The 23,331-nt window shown below is 40.2% G+C and overlaps 1 protein-coding gene across 1 annotated transcript in view; it reads left to right on the forward strand.

The window, feature by feature from the left end:
- The window catches only part of LOC104123806 (adhesion G-protein coupled receptor V1-like), a gene marked incomplete at its 5' end in the record, with an annotated part of 78,427 nt that overhangs the window by 49,685 nt on the left and 5,411 nt on the right, over positions 1-23,331 (forward strand). The window contains 2 exons of the mRNA XM_035891696.1: positions 18,379-18,570; positions 20,135-20,312. Of these exons, the coding sequence (XP_035747589.1) occupies positions 18,379-18,570; positions 20,135-20,312 (370 nt within the window). The remainder of the gene's footprint in view (positions 1-18,378; positions 18,571-20,134; positions 20,313-23,331) is intronic.

Below are 23,331 nucleotides of genomic sequence, written 5' to 3' on the forward strand. Positions count from 1 at the left end.
ATGGCATTACTGCTTTTATCTCTCATAGTTTTGTAGTTACTCAGCATATAATTGATATACCATTTTAGATTTTTGGAATGTCATCCAGCTGATGAGTGTTGAAGGAATATGCGATAAATGACCACCATCCAGCCTTAATTTACAGGATGACTTGTTGAATTGGTAAGAGAAGAGAACAGGAAGGGGTATTAAAAATTTGTACAGGTCTGGGGAAGAGAAAATCCAACCATTTAAGCATTTGGTTCTTATAGAATAATGCATGAAAGAACTTCTGTCGTGTGAGTAAAAAGCTTATTGCATGCAGCAACCAGTGTCAGCTAAGTAGGAATTCCAAACTTTAAAAAAGAATAGACCACTTAATAAGTTTTATCAGCTAGTGAAATTCTCCTGGACTGTGGGCGAGATAGAGCTAAAATCGTCTTGAAAACATCAGTGAGACCAATCCTTGGAAACTTTTTCTTATAGTACTTTAAAAAAAGAAAAAGTCTCAATCTACATGCAGATAAACTGCAAATGCTTATTTTACAGTGAGGAAAGAGTAGTACTCTAAGTGCAATTGATAATGGTTTTGCCAGCCTGGGAAATAGTGAGTTAGAAGTTGTCCAAACTATGACAGAGTTAGCCTAAAATAAACTGGTCAATGGATTCTTTTTAGGAGTGCTTTCTTCTAAAGAAGTGTTGTTGCGAGCCCTAACAGGTCATATTAGGGCTAAAGGGGAGGTAGTCTGCCAAAAGAAACAATTACTTTTTGAAACAGTGACACAATATATATGTATATATAGTTTGCTTTTAACTCAAAAGCATTTTGGAATAGAATAAGCAAAGGATCCTTGAAATAATGCTGGGAGACCTCTAGACATCAGCAAAGAATTTTTGTGCCACCACATACGCTCAGCTATATCTTATGTGCTAAATACATTTTGATTTTGTAAACTAGAGGCCTGCTAGTTAGACACCAGTTTTACAAAGATCGGATACTTAAAAGTAAGACAAAATCTAGCTTGGATGTAGTGAAGTTAGGCAAACTGGTCCAAGCCGTTATCTGCTAATCCAGGCAAAGGAGATGCAGCAAATCTGTTCAGCTCTTAGGGAGGTATTCGACACAGTGCCACAACAGAATTGGAGGAGTAAGAGTAAAGGGAAAAATACAGTAAAAATAAAATGGGAAAAATAAAAAAAGAGTAATATTGCATCTCAATACTAATCTTTGTTTGCATTTTCATTATAACCGTGGCAGAAAAAAATGTTAATATAGCTTTTTGATTACACAGATTCAGAGGTTATTGGTGAACCAGAGGACTGATGTATCCCATACAATGAAACGGATGATTTTTAGTCTATGGAATGACTTAACAGCAATTATATGAGATCTGACAACACTAAGTGCAGAATTATGCGCTAAGATACTGATAGTGAAAGCATATCTGCTATAAGTTGGTAAGTTATATTTAACTGAGAAGTACAAACCAAGATAGGTGTATTGCTTTGTCTCAGGAGAAATGCCAACCACCAGTAGGATACAGGCTTGAAAGGAGCAAATGTGATGCTTAATTTTGTACCCAACAGCAATACAAATGCCATTGTACAAGGTACAGGTGAAGCGTTATTTGGGATCCTGTGGACATTTCTGAGCCCGCTGATCCAAGAGATGAATTCTGTATATGGTAGGAGCAGAAAAAAAGGTGTTAGTGGTGATCAGGGATTTGAAAATCTTATTGCAGAAGCGATAGAGAGTATTTCACATGTCAGCAATCATCTGCTGTCAGTGTGCATGCTGGCCTTGATCCAGCAGCTGTATGATCACACTGGCGTCACGTTGCACACAAAATAAAGTATCCTGTCTCCCAGCGGGCATTTATTAGAGACTTCAGTCCTTTTTCAGAGTTGCCTGTAACTCAGAACAACTTTTTGAGTTCCAGCAGCTCGGTTCAGCTCAGGAGGCAAGGTGGTGTGGTGGCATAAAGAGGGCACGGAGCATCGCTTTCAGAGTTAAATTCACTTTGACTGCATCTACTAGCACAGCACTCTGCCGGCTGCGATTTGTATGGGCAAACAGTGAACCACCCAGCCTGCTCAGAAACACTGAGTGTGGCTTTGATCTCAAACCAGCACCTTCTTTGAGATTTTCAGTATTTCCTTCTATTAACAAAAGGACCCTGAATTTAGGGAATGTGTTAACTGTACTGCCGTGCATTCATTCTAACGTCAGTTTGTTTGAAAGTATTTAAGTGTAAGGTTGCCAATGTTTTCTTTTCGTACTGAATTTTTGTGATGGATTTTTTTCTCCAAAGGGGAACCTGTCAACAGTTAAATGTGAGATCTGAATATAACCACTTAGTAGCAACTCTCTCAATAAGCTTTCTAATGCATGTGAGGACTGCAAATCGTTTGTGTCTGGAAAGAGTTGAGCAACTGTGAAGCTGGAGCTAACCACAGTTGGATGAAAACTGCTAAATTATGTTTTCTTTATTTTGAGCAAAATGTCAAGTGTTGCTCTTTTGCCTTTGCCTTGACAAAGGTCAATTGGATTAAAAAAAAAGCACCAAATCAACTCACACTGTCAGCTGATTTTTATTGGTTTTTTTTTTAAATCTTCAGATGTGTTGTTTTGCTGTTATAACAGAGTCATGGAAAGTTTTAGTGACAAAGATATGTTAGATCCTCAGTTGCAAAACTGGGAACCAGACTGATATTTTTTCATTGTTCTTTGTATGTCTTCTTAAAGGAGGGTGAGTAGAGGACTTTGTTTTGGGAGGGGCACCATCTTATTTTCTCTGTGTGTGCGTGAGTGTGTGTAAATAAAACACATGATCTACTGGAGGCTTCCTAATATTGTGATTGTGTTTCAAAAAATGTGTAATAGGGAAACAGGCTGAAAATTGTAATGTTTATCCTAAAATATGCTCAGATACCCTGTGTGCCCAGTAGAGGAATCTGAAAGTTCAGTATTTCTTATGCTCCAGTACCCTCCAGGATTAATCTTTTGCATTCCAGGAAAGAGAAAATTGGCATTTTAATAGGCAGCGTGATTCCTTTCTGAGTGGAGTGGAGTCAGCAGCTCTTGCAGGACCTTCTTCTCATTCCTGACTTCTGAAAGACAGCAGGAAAGCAGTGATTCTCACCGTGAAAACTGCTGCTTTCCTGCAAAACTTTGTTATTTTCACACTAGCTTTTGCGTAACCACCAATTATTAGCTGAATAGGCCGACCTGTGTGACAGAAATTTTGGCTTCATAAAAGGAATATATGCTTGTAGGTCTATTTTCAATTCTGTCATTTCATTTTCATCAGTGAACAAAAAAGGGCTAGTCACACTCCCCACCTCTAGGCACCTAAATTAGTACAGTGGTTTCCAAAGGCTTTTTATGTGGTCAGTAAAGAGGGAAATGTGATTCCAGAGGATGCTTCACCAGACACGTGTGAAGTTCCTGCTTTCTCATTATTCGGTTAGTATAACGTTTTGGTATTTAGGCTATTTATACTGTAATGTTCTCTTAGATAGAAATGCCTTTGTATTCTAGGAAAACCAACAAAAACCAACACATAAAAAAGTGAAAATAATTAATAGTTATCTTAGGAACTGGTTACTTTCATATTGCCCTTTAATGATAAAGAGTGCTTTGTTTTTTCCTGTAATAAGTATTTTTTTGCGGATGAACATCTGCTAAAGTCTTAAGAAATAAGCTTAGGTTAGGACCACCTGCTTTAGCTGGGTACCTATATACGTGCTTCTCAGTAAATTCTAATGCCTAGCAAATATTTAGGATCACAGAATGTTTTGGGTTGGAAGGGACCCCTAGAGGTCACCCAGCCCACCCCCCCTGCAGGGAGCAGGGACACCTTTAACCACATCAGGTTGCTCACAGCCCCGTCCAGCCCAGCCTGGGATGTTCCCAGGGATGGGGCCTTGTCCTGGTTTCGGCTGGGATAGAGCTAATTTTCTTCATAGTAGCTAGCATAGTGCTGTGGTTTGGATTTAGTACCAGAAGAATGTTGATAACACACTGATGTTTTCAGCTGTTGCCAAGTAGTGCTCAGACTACTCAAGGACTTTTTGAGCTTCTCCTGCTCGGCCAGGTGCATAACAAGCTGGGAGTACAGCACAGCTAGCACAGCTAACCCAAACTGACCAAAGGGCTATTCCATACCATAGAACGTCATGCTCGGGGGGGGGTTAGGTAGTTCGGTCGGTTCGGTCGTTCGGTTGCGGGCAGTGTGGTCGCAGCTCGGGCTGTGTGATCGCGGCTCGGGGGGAGGGATCGCTGCTCGGGACGAGCTGGGCATCGGTCAGTGGGTGGTGAGCAATTGCACTGTGGGTGCTGAGTTGCCAGCCGGGTTAAACCACGACAGGCCTCCACCCCCTCTCTGGGCAACCCCTGCCAGTGTTCCAGTATTTAGAATGAGAGACTATGATTATGTATTAACTGCAGTGCTCTGGGGTTCATGAATGGGCCAGGCTTTCGTTGTGTTGCAGACTGTGCAAACAGAGAACAAAACGGTGTCCTGTGCCCTAATGGGTCTATCAGCTCTGATGTGAGAAAAGAAATGGACATGCAGGACATGCAGGCAATTACACAACAGGCCAGCATGACAGGCAGGCAACAAGCTTTTGTAGCCAGAGACCTAAGAGCAGGTCATCAAGAAGGTGAGCAGGTTGGGTATTTCACTGTTTGGCCACAAAAAACTGGCAGTGCACTGCACTATTCAAAGTGCTGCGCGGTGGGGGGATGAGAGGCAATGGGAATAAGTTGAAATAAACCTCAGGTATGCTAGGTACCTCTGACCTGAGTCAAGGAGGACGAAAGACTCTTTCTGTGCAATAAAACCTCACTAAGGACCATCACCGTGGAGCACCTTGCAACAAGCAGCAAAGCTTCTCCCCTTCTTCCCATGGCAGAAATCCAGTCCCGACCTTGAAACTCCACTGAGATTTAGCCCCAAAGACAACCCTGTCCTTACGCACCTGCTTCTTGGTCCACATCTGCATAGGTTTTAAAAAAAATACTATCTGGACATCGCCTACATTGAGAACAGGAAGTCTGCTAGCATCCATTCCAATAATTCTTTGCTTGTCTCAGAAATATTTCATTTTTTCCTGAGAAATGGGTAATCTTGGAAGGAGAAACAAATAATTTGTATCCACATTTCCGCATGGGCTTGGATTTGCCTATAAGCACAGTGTAGATGTCCTTGATGTAGCATAGGATGTGGTGAAGCCGTGGAGTCATGATGAAATTCTTGGACCACCTGAAGTTTTTCTCAAAAGCCAGTGTAGAAATAGTCTGAAAAGTAATTTATCCAAGATCTAGCCATGTGTGGTGAAGTTTGTTTGAAGTTATTATCCCAATTCCTTGCAAAACAATGTAACTGTCCTGATTTCCTTTAGGACACATGAAAATGAACTGAGAAAGCATCATTAGGGTAGCTGTTACAGAATTTCAGAAATATTTGGAGTAACAAAATTTTTGATAGTTTTGCCTCTCAGAAAATATATTTGTAGAAAAACACCGATCTTACCTGGACAAACTTATAGGGAGACTTGAGAAAAGCAGTATTTTCATTAAGGTAATATAAATTTTAAGTTCATATATTGTAAAGAAATTTCAAAGCACTCACAAGTAGTCTTTTTGTGCTTGTAAAATTTATCACAATAGGATACGTTGATATAATATGTGAAAAACTGAGAATAAATTATTTTTTAATGACTATCTTTTTTTATAGTTCATCTGGCCTGTAAGTAGTTATGCGTGCTCCACAGCAGCATGAATTACCAACCTGTCAATATTCAGAGTAGCTTTCTGGGATGGATGTTATCATCTCTGTCTTACAGATGGGTGGAGTAAAAGCCATGGGAAGATAAATGGCTTGTGTAGGGCCAGCGTACTTGCTAATATAGGAAGCAAATTTAATGACTCCTACATTTCAGGTTTGTGCTCAGTTTATTAAACGACATTACTACCAATCTCTTAGTCTGTATTGCTGCAGGTGCTTTTTTTTTTTGAATGGATTGTATTTTCTAAATGGAAGCCAAATATAGTGCTGCTAATTCATTAAATCCCTATAACAGTAGAGAGTAAAGGGAGCTGTGGTATGAATGATTCTCAGCATAATCTAAATCAAGACACTCCTCTTCCTGGAAACATCCCTTTTTGATTGCTTCAGATTGCCACCCTGCTTTTCATTGGCAAAGAGCATTAGCACAAAATGTTTAGTCACTTTGCTAACGTGGCTTGGCCTTGTTTGTTAGAATGATTTGTAATAGGTAAAATGCCAAGCATGGACTGGAAGAAAATAATGCAGTACTTAACACTAAGTGATGCTTAACTTACCTGCCTGGAAATTTCTCCTTATGCGCAGTACCAATACAAACTATGCAAAAATAAATAAATCCCCGGAACATAGTTATAGCTTTTTGTCAAGAATGTGATTTCTGTGTGTGGCTTGTATCGCTTTAGCCATCTAGTGCATTAAAAGATTATTTTTACTAGCTTTCTTCACATACAAACCCAAGTTATACAGCATACTGCAGGTTTTCAAAAGGTGTTTGAGTAGAAGTTAGATGGCTCAGTCACTTTTTTAATAAAAAAGAAGAATCAGTCATCAAGTCAACACTCAACAAGTTTGTGTAAAGGGTGGAAGAGTCTTGCAGTTTGGAGCTGAGGTGTGTTTTGTAGGGTACTTCATCCTATCTCACTGAGTAATCTCACCGCCAGCACTGCTGAGACAGAGGATCAAAAGTTAATTTCTTTTCTTTACTGCTGTCTTCATTGCTACCACTTGCTGACCCCAGGAAGGCAACAGGGCAAAAATAATCCCAGAAGAAAGCAGTGTGTATGGTTACTGTATCCTTCCCTCCTAAATGGTGAAATTAGACTCATATTGCCCTATGGGATCCTTTCATTAGAAAACGATAAAATCTCAATTTCAATGACCTAACGAGAACATAGAAAAACAGTCTTTTCATTGAAAGCAAAACCTTCCTTTCCGCTCATTCCATAAATATTGAAAAATGTGTAAGGATATTTATTTATTTTCTTTACAAAAAAAAAAAAAAAGTCAGTGCTTGCTTAAAGCTCTAGCGCTAGATTTTTGGGCTGCCATTTGAAATGTGTGCACTATGTGGTATGACAATCCTAAACGGACATAAAGCACATCTGCTTTGGAGCCAAGAGTAATACAACAGTGTCAGCAGAGATGCAGCAGGGAGTGCTGTGAGGGGGGGAAAAGCTCCCAAGCTTGGGCTCAGCACTGCTTAATCTGCTACGTTGCCGTTGACCCGGCTCTTGCATATTCACTGCTGAGATGATGACTCTTCCTTGGTGGCCTTTGGATTGATCATTCAGTTGGGTCATGTTTTGGTTTGTGTTAAATTTTGTTCTGTATTAGAACTTCACTTTCATATGTATGATTATGGCTTACTAAATAACGGGTGCTTTGGTAAGCCTGTTAATGTCCAACAAGTTGGAGTATAATTGTCACAACAGCCACACCACAAGTACTGCTCTTAGTAGCATCTGCAAAACATAATAGTCATGCCTATATCATATATTAAAGTTTTATTGACTCTTTAGAAAATATGCCTAAATAGAGTCTTGGAACAGATTCTGCCAATTATCTCAGAATTAATAGTAATTAATGATTACACCTGCTAAGAGTCCATTTGCCAAGCATAAAAATGCCTTGCATGGGTGACATTCGTGTATAGGCCAATGTATTACTGACCATGTTACGTTTTTTTGACTCATCTTCCTTTTATGCTTACACTGGATTTTATTATAGCACTTCCTTTGAATACCAAAGCTGAAGTGGGGTATGTGTGATACTCATATCTGAGATGAAATCATAATCTCTAATTCCTTTTCTGCTGCTTTCAGCAATGTTTGGAAAGACTGCTACTACTGGTACTTCTTGTCATTTTCCTGCTAGATTCTTTTCAAATTAAGAAATTTAGTTTAGCCTCCATTCATTGCATTTCTGCCACAAAGGCAACATATAACTGAAGTATGACACAAAGTAAATGCATTTTGTTGCCTTAATTCATATTGGTGTAATCATCATTGTATGTTTATACTTTTTAATGGAGGAAAAAACCCTGTATTATCACCTTTGCCCCAAATTTTACATCTACTAATGTAATTTTGCATCTAATTTTACGTCCAGTTTTACATCTAGTGGTTCATTACCCATGAAGCTTAACCTAAGGCTGTCACTGCAGTTACAAGTAGCTGGAGGCATGTGCTTTTGGTAGCTCTGTATCTGAATTGAGAGGTAGGTCCATGTGGAGCAGTTACCTAAGGCATCTGTACCTTAAAACTCGCCTTGCTTGATGACTGTCTTCAAAGAATTGTGCCCATGTCCAGTTTATCTACATTAAATAATGTATCTAGGTGTATAGTTACACATACATAGTTATAGATAGTTAGGGGTAAACAGAACCTATATTTTTGTTACCCAAAAATAGTTATTATCTCTTAGACAACACAGAAATCACCTTATAAAAACCCCTCACAGGCCGTGTGCAACTTTGAGACACTTCTAAAGAAAAGCATGGAGTGACAGTGAGGCAGAAGCTGGATATGTGGACATGGGAGGCTCTGGTTTTCCACTGGGAGAACTTGGAGAAACTGGCTTGGCCAGTTTTAGCAGTGTCATTATATTACATTAAACTGAAGCTTTTTCCGAGTGAGCCTGTGGCAAGAACCACCACGCTGGTGGTGGTGGTGGTGGTGGAGACACCGTGCCTGGCGTACGAGCAGAGAAAGCAAAATTGCACTCAGGTTGTTACCATTTCCACTGTCCTTGCTGGAATGGGATGGTGAACATCACCCTATGGACTTCTACATTTGTTAAATTATGTGAATTATTATAATTATTAGTTATGTCAAACAGCACTGCCACACCAGGCAATGAGACTTCCAGTACTTGCCTAAACAGCTGGGTTTTATAGGCTTTATATTTGACCTGCTTAACATAAAATGTCTTCAAAATCCACCTGCCTGGCAAAGCTTCCCTGTCTCAGTTCAGAACTTCCTACTAGCTCCCCCAGGAGATTGCTTTTACCTCTCAGCGGGCTTTTCATTACTCTCTTATCACAGAATCACACAATCCCAGCATGGCTGGGGCTGGCAGGGCCCTCGGGAGCTCACCCAGTGCCACCCCCCTGCCCAAGCAGGCTCACCCAGAGCAGGGGGCGCAGGGCAGCATCCAGGCGGGGGTTGAAGATCTCCAGAGAAGGAGACTCCACAGCCCCCCTGGGCAGCCTGGGCCAGGGCTCGGGCACCCTCACAGTCAAGTTCTTCCTCCCGTTCAACTGGAACCTCTTATATTTCAGTTTGTGCCCATGGCCCCTTGTCCTGGTGCTGGGCACCACTGAGGAGAGTCTGGCTCCATCCTCGTGACAGCCACCCTTGAGATATTTCTACGTGTTGATGAGGTCCCCTCTCAGTCTTCTCTTCTCCAGGCTGAACAAGCCCAGCTCCCTCAGCCTTTCCTCATACGGGAGATGCTCCAGTCCCTTTATCATCCTTGTTGCCCTCCTCTGGACTCTTTCTAGGAGTTCCTCATCTTTCTTGAACTGGGGAGCCCAGAACTGGACACAGTACTCCAGGTATCAGCCCATCTTTTCTGCTCACTTCTGCAAGGAGCCCAAATGCCATTAACAAGCACCTGAACATGTGCAGTCTGGAGGTTGAAGCCCAGTTAGGTCAGTGTTCCTGATCTGGTCTGACCTGTAAATACTGCCAGGTTGCTGGAGCTCACCTCCATGTGCTGGCCCTGCTCCGCTGCCTGTGGTTGAGTGGGTAGGGAGGAAGAAGGCTCGAGGTCTTTCTCCCAGCACTGCTGGTACCTGCTCTGCTGCGACTGGGGAGGGGAAAGTGCAAAGGAAGAAAAGTCAAAAATCACTAGAGTAAAAAAAAAAATAGGGAAGGGCTTCTTCCAGTCATGTACTCCCTTCTTGACCCACCGTGCAGCTCTTGAGTTGGCAGCTGCCTGTGTTTGCTTTACATTGGACTTCGCCGTGCAGCCAAGACAGCTCTGTCAAACACTTTGGGTGGTTTTGCAATGAGAAAGCATGATACTGCAAAGCCAGCAGTTATTGCCATACAAGGGTGCTGGAAAAGAATAGACAGTGGATCTGCAGCCCTCACACAAAGAGGGAGACCTCAAAAGGACATATATTCCATGTTAAGTAATGGGAAAAACTAAGCTAAAATAAAACCCAAAAAACCAGCTAGGAAGGTTATTGGTTTGAAAAATATGTGAAAGTCCATCCTTCAACAGCTCCTGTCATTTTTTCCTCTTAATAAATGCTAAAAAGGAATGGGTCACAGAGCAGGTCATATCCAAATTCTCCTGTTTAGTGCTGCAAACATATCTTAGGTCACTTCTGGCGTTAATCCATTAGAGAGAATTTCCAAGAGGGAAAGTAGCTTCTTGTTTTCCAAGTACAAGAAGAACCAACAGTTTGACATGTGTTTCATGACTCAAACTGCCTGTTGCTGGCAATGGGTAGAGCTGCACTTCTGCAAAGTTCAATAAATATACCAAGGCATGGAAATCAAATGTTCTAATTGTTCGGTTTCAAAATACATATGTGTGTATATATATCTAATTTGGTATTGCATTAGTATGCACTGACATACAATTTAGGGTTTTATAAGCAGAATCATAGGGAAGTAACGAAGTACTACAAGGCCATTAGTCTCCCAAGTGGTGTTCTTGTCTCAGAAGTACAGAGTGGTCCCTGTTTAGAGTCAGCCAATGGAAATGCCTCAATGTTAATTTAATTCCCTTCTATTTTCTGCAAATTTCCTGTTCCCTTTGTTCACAGCCTAGTAGTGGTATGTCTGTCTATTTAGAAAATTTTTGTGAGAATGATTTTTCCATTAAAAACCAAAAAGTTGTAACCCACAAATGCAAATTCTAGAAAGCTTTGAAGCTACCATTGCTAAAAAAAAAAAATCCTCAAAACAAAAGTTTCTAACACAAGGCTGACATCATATCCATATTTAATGTGAGGGGAGTTTTTTTAATTTTACTTTGAGTAACACTCCCTATGAAAAGAGATCTCATTAACTCTTATGGTGCTTTATTCACCCAGAGCTTTCTCTCCTTGCTCAGACTGGGGGCAAGGATGTGCCAGGAAGTGAACGGTTTCAATGACAGAGCCAAATATATTATTATACCTCCACCTACTCTTGTTCACTTACTTGTCAAATATGGAAGGACGTCTAGTCCTTGTCCTCATTTTTGCCCATGTTTCCCTTTTTTTGAGGAGCATCCATAACCAAAACAGTGCTGACTTCCTGCTGTAAAAATAAGTCTTGCCTTCTGCTATCTCTGAGGCTGTGGAAAGACAGTAAATATCTACAGTAATTTTCATTAAAGTCAAGGGGAGTAGGGAGTGCAAACTGCTGACAGGTTCCTATGAATATCATTTAACAGCAAAGCCTGCTACACAAGACCTCTGCTTCTGCGACAATCGCAGCTCTCTGGCAAAAATAACTGCTGCTTGTAGTACCTTACACATCTGTTGTTCTGGACATAAAAAGCATAAAAAGTCATTGCAAGATACTTGCTGGGGTCAGTTTTAACTAGGGAGGGCTTGAAGGTGGTGAGACTGTGTTTGGTTCCTTACAGCGCTGTGTGGCTGCAGCTCTCTGCCTGCCTGCAGCATCCCCAAAAGGTTTTCCCCAAAGTCAGAGAACACTGGAGTATACAAACACCTTATTCCCACCAGTCTTGCCCTAAAACACCCAAGCAGCAGGTATGGAAAATTATTATATCTGTAACCCACAACCCTTGGGTTCCCTCCAACCAAGAAGGTTTTGAAGGTTTCTTGCGTTTATGGCTTCTGAAGTTGCACCAGTCAATTACAGTTTTACTCTTTTTATGGCACTGCAGTGAAATTCTGCTAAATAAATGGTGTATCCAATTTCTCAGTCAGATATCACAGAGTAACAAGAAATAAAGAGATAGCGGTAGGCATAGGAGAGGTTATGGTACTGAAAGAATCAAATAAAGGGAAAAAGTGTTGTTATAGCAATAACTCCTAGCCTTTACTTAACTCTTCATTTCAAGATTTTCTGTAATAGCAAGCGAATGTTCAGCAATAAACACAAATTTGCTTCTCTTTTGGGTCTTCCTGTCTATCAATGCTGAATTTCAAATTCCTGTTTCTTTTAATTCTATTTGTCATTAATATACATAAGTATAAATTACCACTTTAACAAAAAAATAATAGTAAAAAGAATAATGTGTCACAGGAATGGCACTTTCTTTGAATTTTCATATGGGCAAGATTGACCTGTATGCAGTGATGCTGGTTTGTAGGGTCCCCAAATGTAGTTTCTTCAGTTGCTAGTTTCCCTCTTGAGTATTGCTTTCCTATGCCAGCTTTCAGCTTGCTTTCAGCTATAACTAGAGAATTAACTGTTCTAATACTGTTAGTCAGGGAATCTCTCCACCTAGGGGCAGAGGTGACAAAGGCCTTTTCATCCCCCATTTCTTGTCTGTTTGAGAAAGAAATGAAAACAGTAGTAGACTTAGATTGTAAGGTGTGGGTTGAAATGTAAGGTTATAAATGTTTACCTTGGAAAGCAAGTACGAGAGTAAAGGTTTGCAAAATTCTGTAAAGCATATGTGTGAAATCATGACCCCTGGTATTTCTAGGTCTTTACAGTTGATGCAGTTGAAAAAAAACGTGAGGAATAACCTTATAGCTTTTGGTCTTTCTGTTTTTTCTTTTTTAGTGTAAGCTTCATCATTCAACAAACAGTCTGTTTTTCACTGGTATGTGATCTTGCTGCTTTCTGCTGCCAGAGTGGTCCTACACATGGCACAAAGCACAAGACGAACCTCATGCAAAGAGGACCCCAGGGGATGCTGTCCCCGATTTCTGTTGCCCGTGCAGGAAAGAAAAATAAAAAAGGCAGAGGGGGAAAAAAACCATGAGCCGAGAAATGGGGCAGAGATGGGGAACGATGGGTTGCTAGTCTGCTTTGCCTGCTCTTGGCTGTTCTCAGCCTCCTGCAACCACGTGCGGTTGGTGTGATTTACCAAACTGCATGCAGCGAGGGGCCGCAGCCAGAACTGTGGAGGTGAATTGTAAACTGCTTCTGCATGCTGACTCTCCCATGTTTGCCCTCCACAGATCACGCCTATTCCACTCTCTGCACCTTTGGTCTTTGACTCAGTGTTTGTTTCTTCCTCAGCTAAGCTGAAATACAAAAATAGGGCGTTCCAGGATGTTCCACTATTTCCAGGATGACTAGATTGGAAGGAAGGAATGGAATCTTATTCTAGCCTAATCTGCACATCTGGCAAGTTTGGCTAAGCATCTGTATTTTCAGTGCATCTGAAAGCTGAACACTTCTCTTTTAATAATTTGAATCTGTCCTCTTAAAACAAACAAACAACAACAAAAAAACCAAAACCTTTTCCACCACTTGCAGGGCTGAAATCAGAGATACAAATGGCTGTTGTGTGGGAGTAGCTGCAAGTGTGCTGAGAGCTATGCAAAATATTTATAGTGAATCCTGAGTATCCAAGCAAAGCTGCTTTTTAAAGATTTGCCAAAGTTTGTGAACATTTCAGGTAAGCCTGAGCCAAGTTGAACTGAATGCAGTTTGCCAGAAAGGAATTTATGGCTTTGGCTTTGGGTAGAAACTGCAAGATTCAGCATGGTCTCGGCATAGCTGGCTCTGCACGAAGAGAAACTTGGCAGTTTAGACGAAGTTTCAGGTGTTACGTTAATATTAGGAAAATATATTCATAATGCTGCAAGCACAGTATTTTTATCATTATTGCAGAATATACCCATAACCTGTTTATCTGTGGAATTATAACTTTACAAAAAAAGGAAACACTTGAAATAACTGTATCTTAGTGCAAACCTGTAAATATATTTTTAATTTAATGATAGATATACAAATGATTATTTTTCTTCATTCCATTTTTTATGATGGCTTTTGTGCATGTATGTGTATGTGTATGTGGTGGCAGCTGGCTGGTTCAGCAAGTGGTCTTATGATGTTGCCTACCAAGATGGCATGAGTTTTGCAGTCCTCAATTACATTTATTGTTGTCTTTTGATTTTGATGTGAATTTTTAGAACTTCAGCTGTAACTGACACGAATCTTTTCCTACAGAGCAAAATGGAGAGTAAATAACCCAGGAAGCAAAGCTGGATAAGTGGTAAATGTTCCCAGTAGAAACTGTGATAAGAGAAATGCTTATGATTTATAAGAATAAGAGCGGGTTCATCAAAACTGGTGCTTAACAGCTAATAAACAAGCAAACCCTTGACGACACATAGCAGGTCCAAAGCCAAGACGACTTATTAAGTGTAATCACCACTTACAGAATTGCAGGGCTAAGGACATGGCTCTTACAACAGTCACTCTGAATGCTAAGAAAGAGAGTTCGATTTAAACAGAAGGATCTGATTTACATTTCAAAGGTTAGTATTTCTGGAGAGCTATGAGTGGGAGATCTTAGGCAATGGCTTAGGATATGGTATCACGTGACTAAGATGTTACTTCTGTCATGGTGACACCAAGAAAAGATCTTCAAGCTGTTCTCAAAAATTTGGTTGAAGAAGAAACAGAAAAATAAAATGTACATTAAAGTCTATTTTTTGATATCCAGCACAAAAAAGCTGTGCATGCAATTTATCATAATTATCTCTGAAAACAAGGGACCTTGCAGAAAGAAATAGAGAATTATATATGTTTTATGTGTGTCACTCGGTTAGCATTATTAATGCTATTGTGCATATGAATATTCAGTTCCACAGCTAATTTTATTCCAAAATGACCAGGAAAGACAGCAATATCAAATATGTATCATGCATTGTACAATGGCCCTAATTATAATTTCCTGAATATGATTCTTTTAACATTGTGAGTCATTTTCTTCTATGTTGATACTAGCTTCTTGAACATGGCAAAACATGCAAATTATCTGGATTAATCAGACCAGTAATTTTCCCAAAAGCAGTAGGCACTTGTTATGTAAATCAGTGTTAATCCACAGCAGGCTTTGACTGGCCAGTGATGGAAAACTACGTGAGAAAAGAGAGGTCTGCAACGTAAGAACTTCCAGTAAATTAGTGAAATCCCCAGGGAAGTTCACGAGAAGTCAGCTAAGGCATTAAGGTGCACAAGCACCAGCCAAGACGCTGCCACCAGCACTGTCAGCAACACCCATGGCCATCAACAGCCGACCAGGAAGGACAGACAGACCATTAAACTGGCAAGCAAAGGACTTTTCTCGGACTGGTTGCCAAGAGTAAATTAACGTAGTCCAGACAGAGAATAAGATTAAATCTCACCCTGATAAGATTAAAAAAGCTGAACTGAAACTAACCAAAGCGTAAACCAGCATGTGGAAATTCCTCTGCAGCGACTACAGACAGCTAGTCTCAAAGGCTGATCTGAGTAAAGACAACTCTTCTGTTGGCAGAGACGCCTCTTTGTGTAGTTTCTTGGTGTTTTTACCACCTGGCACCAATAAAAGTGTAACTTTAAAAATAATAGTGATGTAGCCATGGCGATCTAAGGATCAGAAGGATCCCATTCTGGACGCGGCAGGCTTTTTGTGGTCTAACACAAGGCACCATCTTTCTCCACAAGCCTTGGTTTCACCTAAAATATTCTCTTTTGAAAAAACTTTTAGTGATATAGTCACATGATTAGTGATATAGGCACATCATGATAGCTATCAAATAAAATTTTCTAAATTAAAACAGGAACTCCAAGAGTACCTGTGTAGAGTGCACTGAATTTTTGTTATTGCTGGTACACATCCTGAAACAGGTTGAGAAACTGTTCAAAGGGAGTGTTCAAATGACTTTTCTTGACCAAAAGTCCTGCAAAGATACTTTAGTTTTGTAAATAGAAGTACCATTCCTCTAAGATAGATGACGTTATCTCAATCCACTTCTTGAAAAAACAGGTTTTGCAATTTCAAGGTAGCATATCTCAGGCATGAATGAAAATACTTGCGCGAGAAGTATGGTGTATATTAGTTAAAAAAAATCCAACGCCTTGGTGTTTATTAGAGTAATAAAAATCCTTTATCTTACAAGACCAATTTAAAATTATGGGATACAGTAGGTGTCTTAATTTTCTCTCAGTGTGTAAAAAGAGGTTTGTTGATGGCCTACAGTCTGTTGTATTCTTTCTCATTACTATTAGCAGAGCTATCTCAGTTTCCAAATGTAGGCACACTGTAGCGTCAGCACAGTGAGTTGGAACATGCAGAATTAGAGGATAAAGAGGCAGAGAGACCGCAAGTGTCAAATGCTCAGTGAAGGCTTTCTGTGGATCAGTCCTCCAGACTTGCATGTGATCATATGAAGTGTAAAAAGTATTCTGCCCTTTTATTGACAGCTGCGGGAGTCTGTCCCGAATTTACCAGCTTCCTGCAGCTGTCACTTCATGTAATAAATAAATCAAGCTGTTGTATATATGAGAACCCCCCTCACACCCATGCATGCACAAAAGCCTCCCACAAATTATAAAATGTACCAGGAAAAATGTCCCTTCTTGTTCTATGGAGAACCTTCCACAGTTCCTTTGGACAACTTGCTCTAGTGCTTAATTACCCCCAGCGTTTTCAGCTAATGGGTTTTCTTGAAAAGTACAAAACCACTTGAAATGCACGTGCAACTTCTGTGGCTAGCTCCTCAGAGACCGAAATGCCAGAGGCTGCTCTGAATTCAGTGTTGCTACTGTTATCTGTTCTTCTTGGGTTTTTTTATCCTTTTCATATCCATTAAACAACTTAAATTAAAAGAAATCCATTGGCTGGTCCCATTATGCTTGACCTACATCAGAGTCCTTGGATTTGTTTTCAGAATGAAAGGACATTTTAGTTCCTTTTTAGTGTCTCTTAAGTGCAACATGTCTTTGCATCAATTTTTTGGAATGTATTTACTTATATGTATCACAAAGAAATTTCCTCTCAGTTAACTGCTCTGGGTCCTTGCGACAAAAACTGATAATCTGGAAAAGTGGGAAAATGTTTTCTCAAAATAGTTGGTTTTGTTTGCTGGTTTGCTGTTAAAAAAATACACACATGGAGCTGTATGGCTTTATAGCAGCTGTATGAGGGTATTTACAGTGTTTGACCAGCTGAGACTGAAATCCCATTGAATCCCATTAACTTCTGTTACCGTTACTTCTGTCACTTTGGACCGGACTGTTTTGACATATAGTTTTGGCGTTAGAAACTATGAATCTGTGGATCATGAAGTGCTGCGCCCTGTGTTATATGGATGGAAATAAACATGTATATAGGGTACCTGCAGACTCCATGCATTTTCAAAATTACTTTCACTAGGAATTCCCAAATATAATTAGATTTAACTACTTACTGTTTATAATCCCAGTTATTACTTTCATGCCAATGCCAATAAATTGTTCTGTTTAGTACAACCGGTTTCAGGGGTCTAGAGGACAATATGAAATACAAAAAACAATGCAAATGTAATTGTTTTGCAGCAGTCAGGAAGAATCTGGATGTCTTCTTTCTGTACTTTTTTTGATTAACTCTTTCTTTGGTAATTATTGAACTGATTGATTTATCAATTGAAATGGATTATTTTCCCTCAGAATTAGTGCAACTTAAGAACGAGAGAAAGTCAGATTTCATATTCAGAAGTTCAATCATTGGATTTCTTTGCAAACAAAAGACATGGTTATAATACTTTTCTTGGCTAATTCTAAAGGTCAAAATTAGCAAGTTTTAAAGAAGAACTGCAGAGGCATACAGCAGAGGCTTTGTAGTAATCACAAATGAAAGACAGTGCTGAATTAGTAGATATCATAGAGAATCTAATTTATAGTTACAACTTGGTATCTGTGATGGCAGCAGTGCAGTTTGCACGAGATTGAAACTGGGGCAAGAATGCAAAGAGCCAGCAGGTCAGTAAGGAAATAAAGAATTGTGGCTAGGGGCCAGCAGCCAAATCATATTGTAAAGGCAGCCCTTAACCACATTTTCACTGTTATGACAACTGTGAAACTCGAGTCAGTTTTGTTGTTGTCGGGATCTTGGCTTTGCTTTGCAACCGTGTGGGTTCAACCAAATAACCATTTTCAATGACTCTTCTGGGTTGTGTTTTGTGTGTGTGTGTGTGTTTAGCTGGAGGCCTCAGGATATGAACTTACTTTTAACATTCAGATCTCTGATGGGCAGTGATGTCGTCTCTTATTTTCCACAGAAATTGACTTCAGGCCTTTGAGACACAGACTGCTGGTGTAAGAGAAGGCATCTGCTACAACATATAGGACCTTGCCATGACTGCGTTCAAACTCTGATCTAAGCTCCCTGCTTTTCACACACTGATGTTCTTTTTCTCTCTCTGTTTCAGGGTCTTTATGTCTTTGTGGTGTATTTTATCCTGCACAACCAACTTTGCTGTCCTGTGAAAGCAAGTTATACTGTAGACATGAACGGGCATACAACTCCAGGATCGGCTTTTTTCACACACGGCAGCGGTCTGCCGGCTGCTGGCGGAGAGATCAGCAAGTCCACTCAGAACCTCATCAGTGCTATGGAAGAGGTAACAGTGCTCTACAGCCATTGCCTTGTGTATTGAAAATGTACCTGGAGATTTAAGTGGCAGTACTGAAGTGTAATGCATAGGAATGAGATGCTAATTATTATAAATTGGCTTTGGGGAGGAAGGGATTATTTCTTTTTTTTAAACCATAAAAAATGTTATGTTTGGCCATGGTGATATTCTTGGAACTTATAATTCCCTGGTAACATCCCATCTAGAGAATTCCCCCGTTCCTACTTGAGTCTTCAGTTTGTTACAGTATTGTCAAAAGTTGAAGTATTGTCAAAAGTAGGTCATGAGAAATCAAAATACCAAGTAAATTCTTTCAGCTTACAGTAGGTCTTAGATTTAATTTTCCAAAGTCATGCTGTGCAAAGTTTCTGGAAATTTTAAGATAATAGAATAAAATTAGAATAGAATTGGAATGCAATGGAATAGAATAGAAAGAAATTTTGTGGGAGATGATTTTCAGCCTCTTTGTTGCTGGAACTGGAATGCTGCTGATATCCCCCTTCACTACCTGTGAAACCAAGGTGCCTTCTGCTGCTATCTACATGTGCATGTTGATAGAGCTAGTTGAAAATCTTCCAGCTAAACAGTTTTTCCAGAAAAATCACCAATTTAATGGAATTGAAATACTTCAAGGGAACATGTCCGTTCTAGTATTAATTTTTGTGGAAACAAATCTGCTCACCTGGAGCTGTCTTGCCCATTTCTCTACTGCTTGAGTGCAGGTTTGCCTGGGTTTTAAAGCTCCTCAGCATCATGTTTAAGGTGGTGCCTGACTCCCAAATTTAGTGGCCAGCATAGATTTTCAGCTCTATGTCTGTATGTTCCTGAGTTCCTAAAGAGTGGATAAGCAATAAACCAAGCAAATATGTTTTGATTATCCTAAGATATATTTTTTTAGAGTTCAGTATTTTGGCTTTTCATCACATTTAAGGAGGAGATAGATTTTCAACACCACCTCTTTTCTCATGAACTGAAATTCTGATTTTTTTCACAGCTCCACCTTAAAATGAAGTGGCAAATGAACTACAGGAGAATCGATATTCAAACTGTAGGGCTGTATACCACCACCACAACCTTCAAAGACTGGCAAATTACTTTATAATATTGTATTGGTAAACATGGAAGCAGTGGGTTCATCTGTAGATCATGTAATGGAAAGTAATGATGATCAGTGGCTATAGAAGGGACAAGCTGGGTCCAGTAGAGGAAGAGGCAGTGATAAGAGAGGAATGAGCTGGAGCCTTTCAGTGCTTTAATTTAAAGTTCTTCATACCAGGGGCAAATATTCAGAAATAGCACTGGTTTTCCAGCTTTTTGAGATAGCCAGGACAGGCATAATAAACACAAGGTTAAATGACTTGTAATCAAGTTACATATAGGCATATATATTTCTTATTTTTTTTAAAAAAAAAGGCTACCTGGTTCACTAGAGGTGACAGAATAGCTGGTTCCAAAATCTTTTGGTCTTGAGTTTGGCTCAGCTCCTCGTTTCTGGTTTCTATACTACAGTTTTGATGATTACTGCATTTCTGTGTATATTTAAACTTTGCAGGTGCCTGCAGACTGGGAGAGGGCATCCTTGCAGCCTGCTAGTCAAGCTAGTGCTGCCTTTAAGCAGAGTCCACAAAATGGCAATGTTTTCCACCCTTCTGGAGGATTTAGTACCAGCTCATTGGTTGCTGATGAGGAATCACAGGAGTTTGATGACCTAATATTTGCTTTAAAGACCGGTGAGTGACTCTTCTCCTTCTGCCTCAAAGGCTGTTATGTTGTTCTTCACCCTAACGGTCTCATCATTCCACAAGATCCAATTAACGAGATCCGTTAATATAATCTGATTGCCAGCGAAAATCTGAAGTAAAATTGTTTTGCCTCGGACTGCTGTTCCGTGAAAAATATTGTGCAGGCTATCTAAAATAACAGTGAAGGAGTCTGCAAAAATATGTTTCGAGTCATGATGATAAGCAGACCTACAGAAAGTAGCAGCAGATTAGAGGGCCTGGCATTTTTTCATGATTTCTTAAATGGCTAACTTGCTGTCTCTAGACATGGGCTGTCTTGTCTTTTCCTTTCTTTTCCAAATTGATATATAGAGGATATACAATGCCTATTTTATAAGTATTAATATATATGTGAGAAACAGTGTAACTTCATAAATATTGATTCTCCCAATAAGTGTAGGACAGAAGCAGGGGAGTCCGCTCTAGGTGCCCACACTCAAACTACACCTGCAAAACCAAACATCTGTAATCAGATTCCCCTCAATCGCCTTAGAGTTCAAGTCTTCAAAATCCCAGGCTTTGCCCTCAGTTATGTATTGCTTTTCTGCCTTCTCACCCGGTCCATTGATGAAACTTCAGGTTATTCAAATGATGATATAAATAAAAAGCCAAGACGTGGCCACAAGTGAAACAAACAAAGTGAAACCTGATTCAAAGATAGGGAAGGTCTGATAAGACAACCACAGAGGCAAAGGAGCACCACCTGGTAAGACCTGACAGATGCTAACCCATGCCCACCTCTTCTAGGCACCAGATGAAACACCAATGGACTAGCTTGGTAGAAGGAGGTCACCTGAATGATCTTTGGGGATACCATCAAGCTTTGCAAGAGGCAACAGCGAGGCACTGGTGACATTAGCAGGTTAAGTGCTCTGGCACCGATAATTTCAGGAGTTTGTTCCCCCCAGTGACACCAAGGAAGACAGTCAAACTGGTTAGAAGACAGGGAATGCTGCTAAAGAAGGGGTAGTTTTATTTGGTGTATTCTTAATACTTTTTCCTTAGCCAATTTTCATTGCAGAAAACTCTTTTAATTATGAAGAAAACCGGATGATTAATGACTGGCCTAGTACTAAGAAATACAAATTTTTATGAAGATTGTCACAAAATCTGTATTGTAACTATTAATTTTCCTGGGCATTTTTCAGGCTATTTCTACTTTGTTATGCAGTTAGATTTTGGGCAAGACTTTCAAGTCTAGGTGCATAAACTTCCAGTTGCAAGCCTTTTCTTTTAAGTGCCCAAGAAGGTAGCTTTTACTTTTTTACTCCTTCCTGAATATTTTGAAAGGAACCAGATAATTCATAAATAGTTAATTAGATATGAAGCCATTCACATCCAACACTCCTACCATCACACACAGTGTGTCCTGCTCAAGCAGCTCAGTTGACATCAGCTGGCCTATTTTCTGCAGTAAACTCTACACACTGTGGAAGACCGAGTCTCAAATCATGAAGAACTACCAAGGCAACAGCAGTAGTTACAACTCATGGTTAATATAATTCACCATAACTTCATTATTTAATGACTTTTTAATAAATCTTCAAGCTCCATCCTTCATTAATTTGTTTTCACTCTTTCTAAAGGAAGTAGGTCTAGAACCAGCTTTTGATTATTTTGCGTAAATTCTATTATCATCTTCTTTATTAATATTTTATTATAATTTGTTCTTATGAGCCTTCTGTATTAATGTGATTTGAAGCAGAAACCACAGGCTGCAGTTGGATAAAAATATTTTTGTTTGTATCACTGATTCAAGAGATACCTGACCATTTTACCCCAGTGCTTATTTGTGTGCCTAGACTGTGTCCCCAGCAATGTTACAGGGGCAAAAAGGGATGATTACTAAGCCAAACCAGTTGTCCCATCTGGTTCCAGCCCCACACATAACATCTGAACATGCCAAACTGAAGAGGTGGTGTTGAGGTTAGAGTAGCTGTAACCAACAAAGTAGATGCTTATCATTTATTCCCTTAGCTGTAGGTCAACACATGCTTTAAACCAAAAAACATGAGCTTTTCTGTAACTAAAAATAGTATCTGTTTTATTATTTCCATCTCAACCTGCTCTACAGTCCAGTTCAGTGCATGGCCAAGGAGTCCAAGGTGCTCCTGACGGCACGAGGGAGGGAACAGCCTGGATGCAATAAAAAGGGAGATGAGGTGATGGAAAGTGGGATTTCTCCTCTGTTTGGCAGTGCAGGCTGATGCTGCTGAAGTATTCACCGAGATGTGGTCTGACAGGAGTTTTATGATGCAGTTAAGCTAGCAGGCACTGAAAGGAGCCTGTGTCCTGGTCCCTCCTGGCAGCACATTTCTTCTTCCTCTCTTGCATCGTTGCTCTTACTCGCATGAAACAGCAAAAACTCAGGTTAGAGACTCTCCTCTCCTCTTCCTCTCCTTCCTCTCCCCTTCTCTCTTCCTCTCCCCTTGCTGCTCCACATGAGTTTGATGCCCTTTGAGCACCAGTCCCAGCTCCAAGGAAGCAGTGGTCATCAGCAAGTGGAAGACCAGCACCTCTTCTCTAAGTGGGCTAAAACGTATTGGGACCTGAGAAGCCTTTTTGCTGCCTTGCTCTCATCTGTCATTTGGTGCAAGTAGTGCTTCTCAAACCTTTTTGGACCAGGCTTTATTTCAGTTGGCTTAGAATTCTTCATCTCAAGCAGACAAACCCTGGGAGAGCAGGGAAAAGGTGCTTTGCACCACATTAGCTGGTTTTATCACTCCTGAACTGGGAGGTGTGGCTTTTGGGTATAGAGGAAGAATATAAATGCTTGCTCTGCTATTGCTTGAGCTTTACGTCTGATAAGCAGGAACAGAGACCTCCATCACATGTCGTTCCCTAAAACTGTCGATCTATAACCAAACTCGGCCTTAGCTGTGCTCAAATATTAGCTCCCACTCTGAAGTCTGGCTGAGGATCAGCACTGATTAGCAAAGGAATATGCAAAAATGTCTTTATGCCTCTT

This window comes from Egretta garzetta, unplaced genomic scaffold, assembly GCF_000687185.1.
Source record: "Egretta garzetta isolate BGI_Z169 unplaced genomic scaffold, ASM68718v1 scaffold433, whole genome shotgun sequence".
NCBI classification, from domain to species: domain Eukaryota; kingdom Metazoa; phylum Chordata; class Aves; order Pelecaniformes; family Ardeidae; genus Egretta; species Egretta garzetta.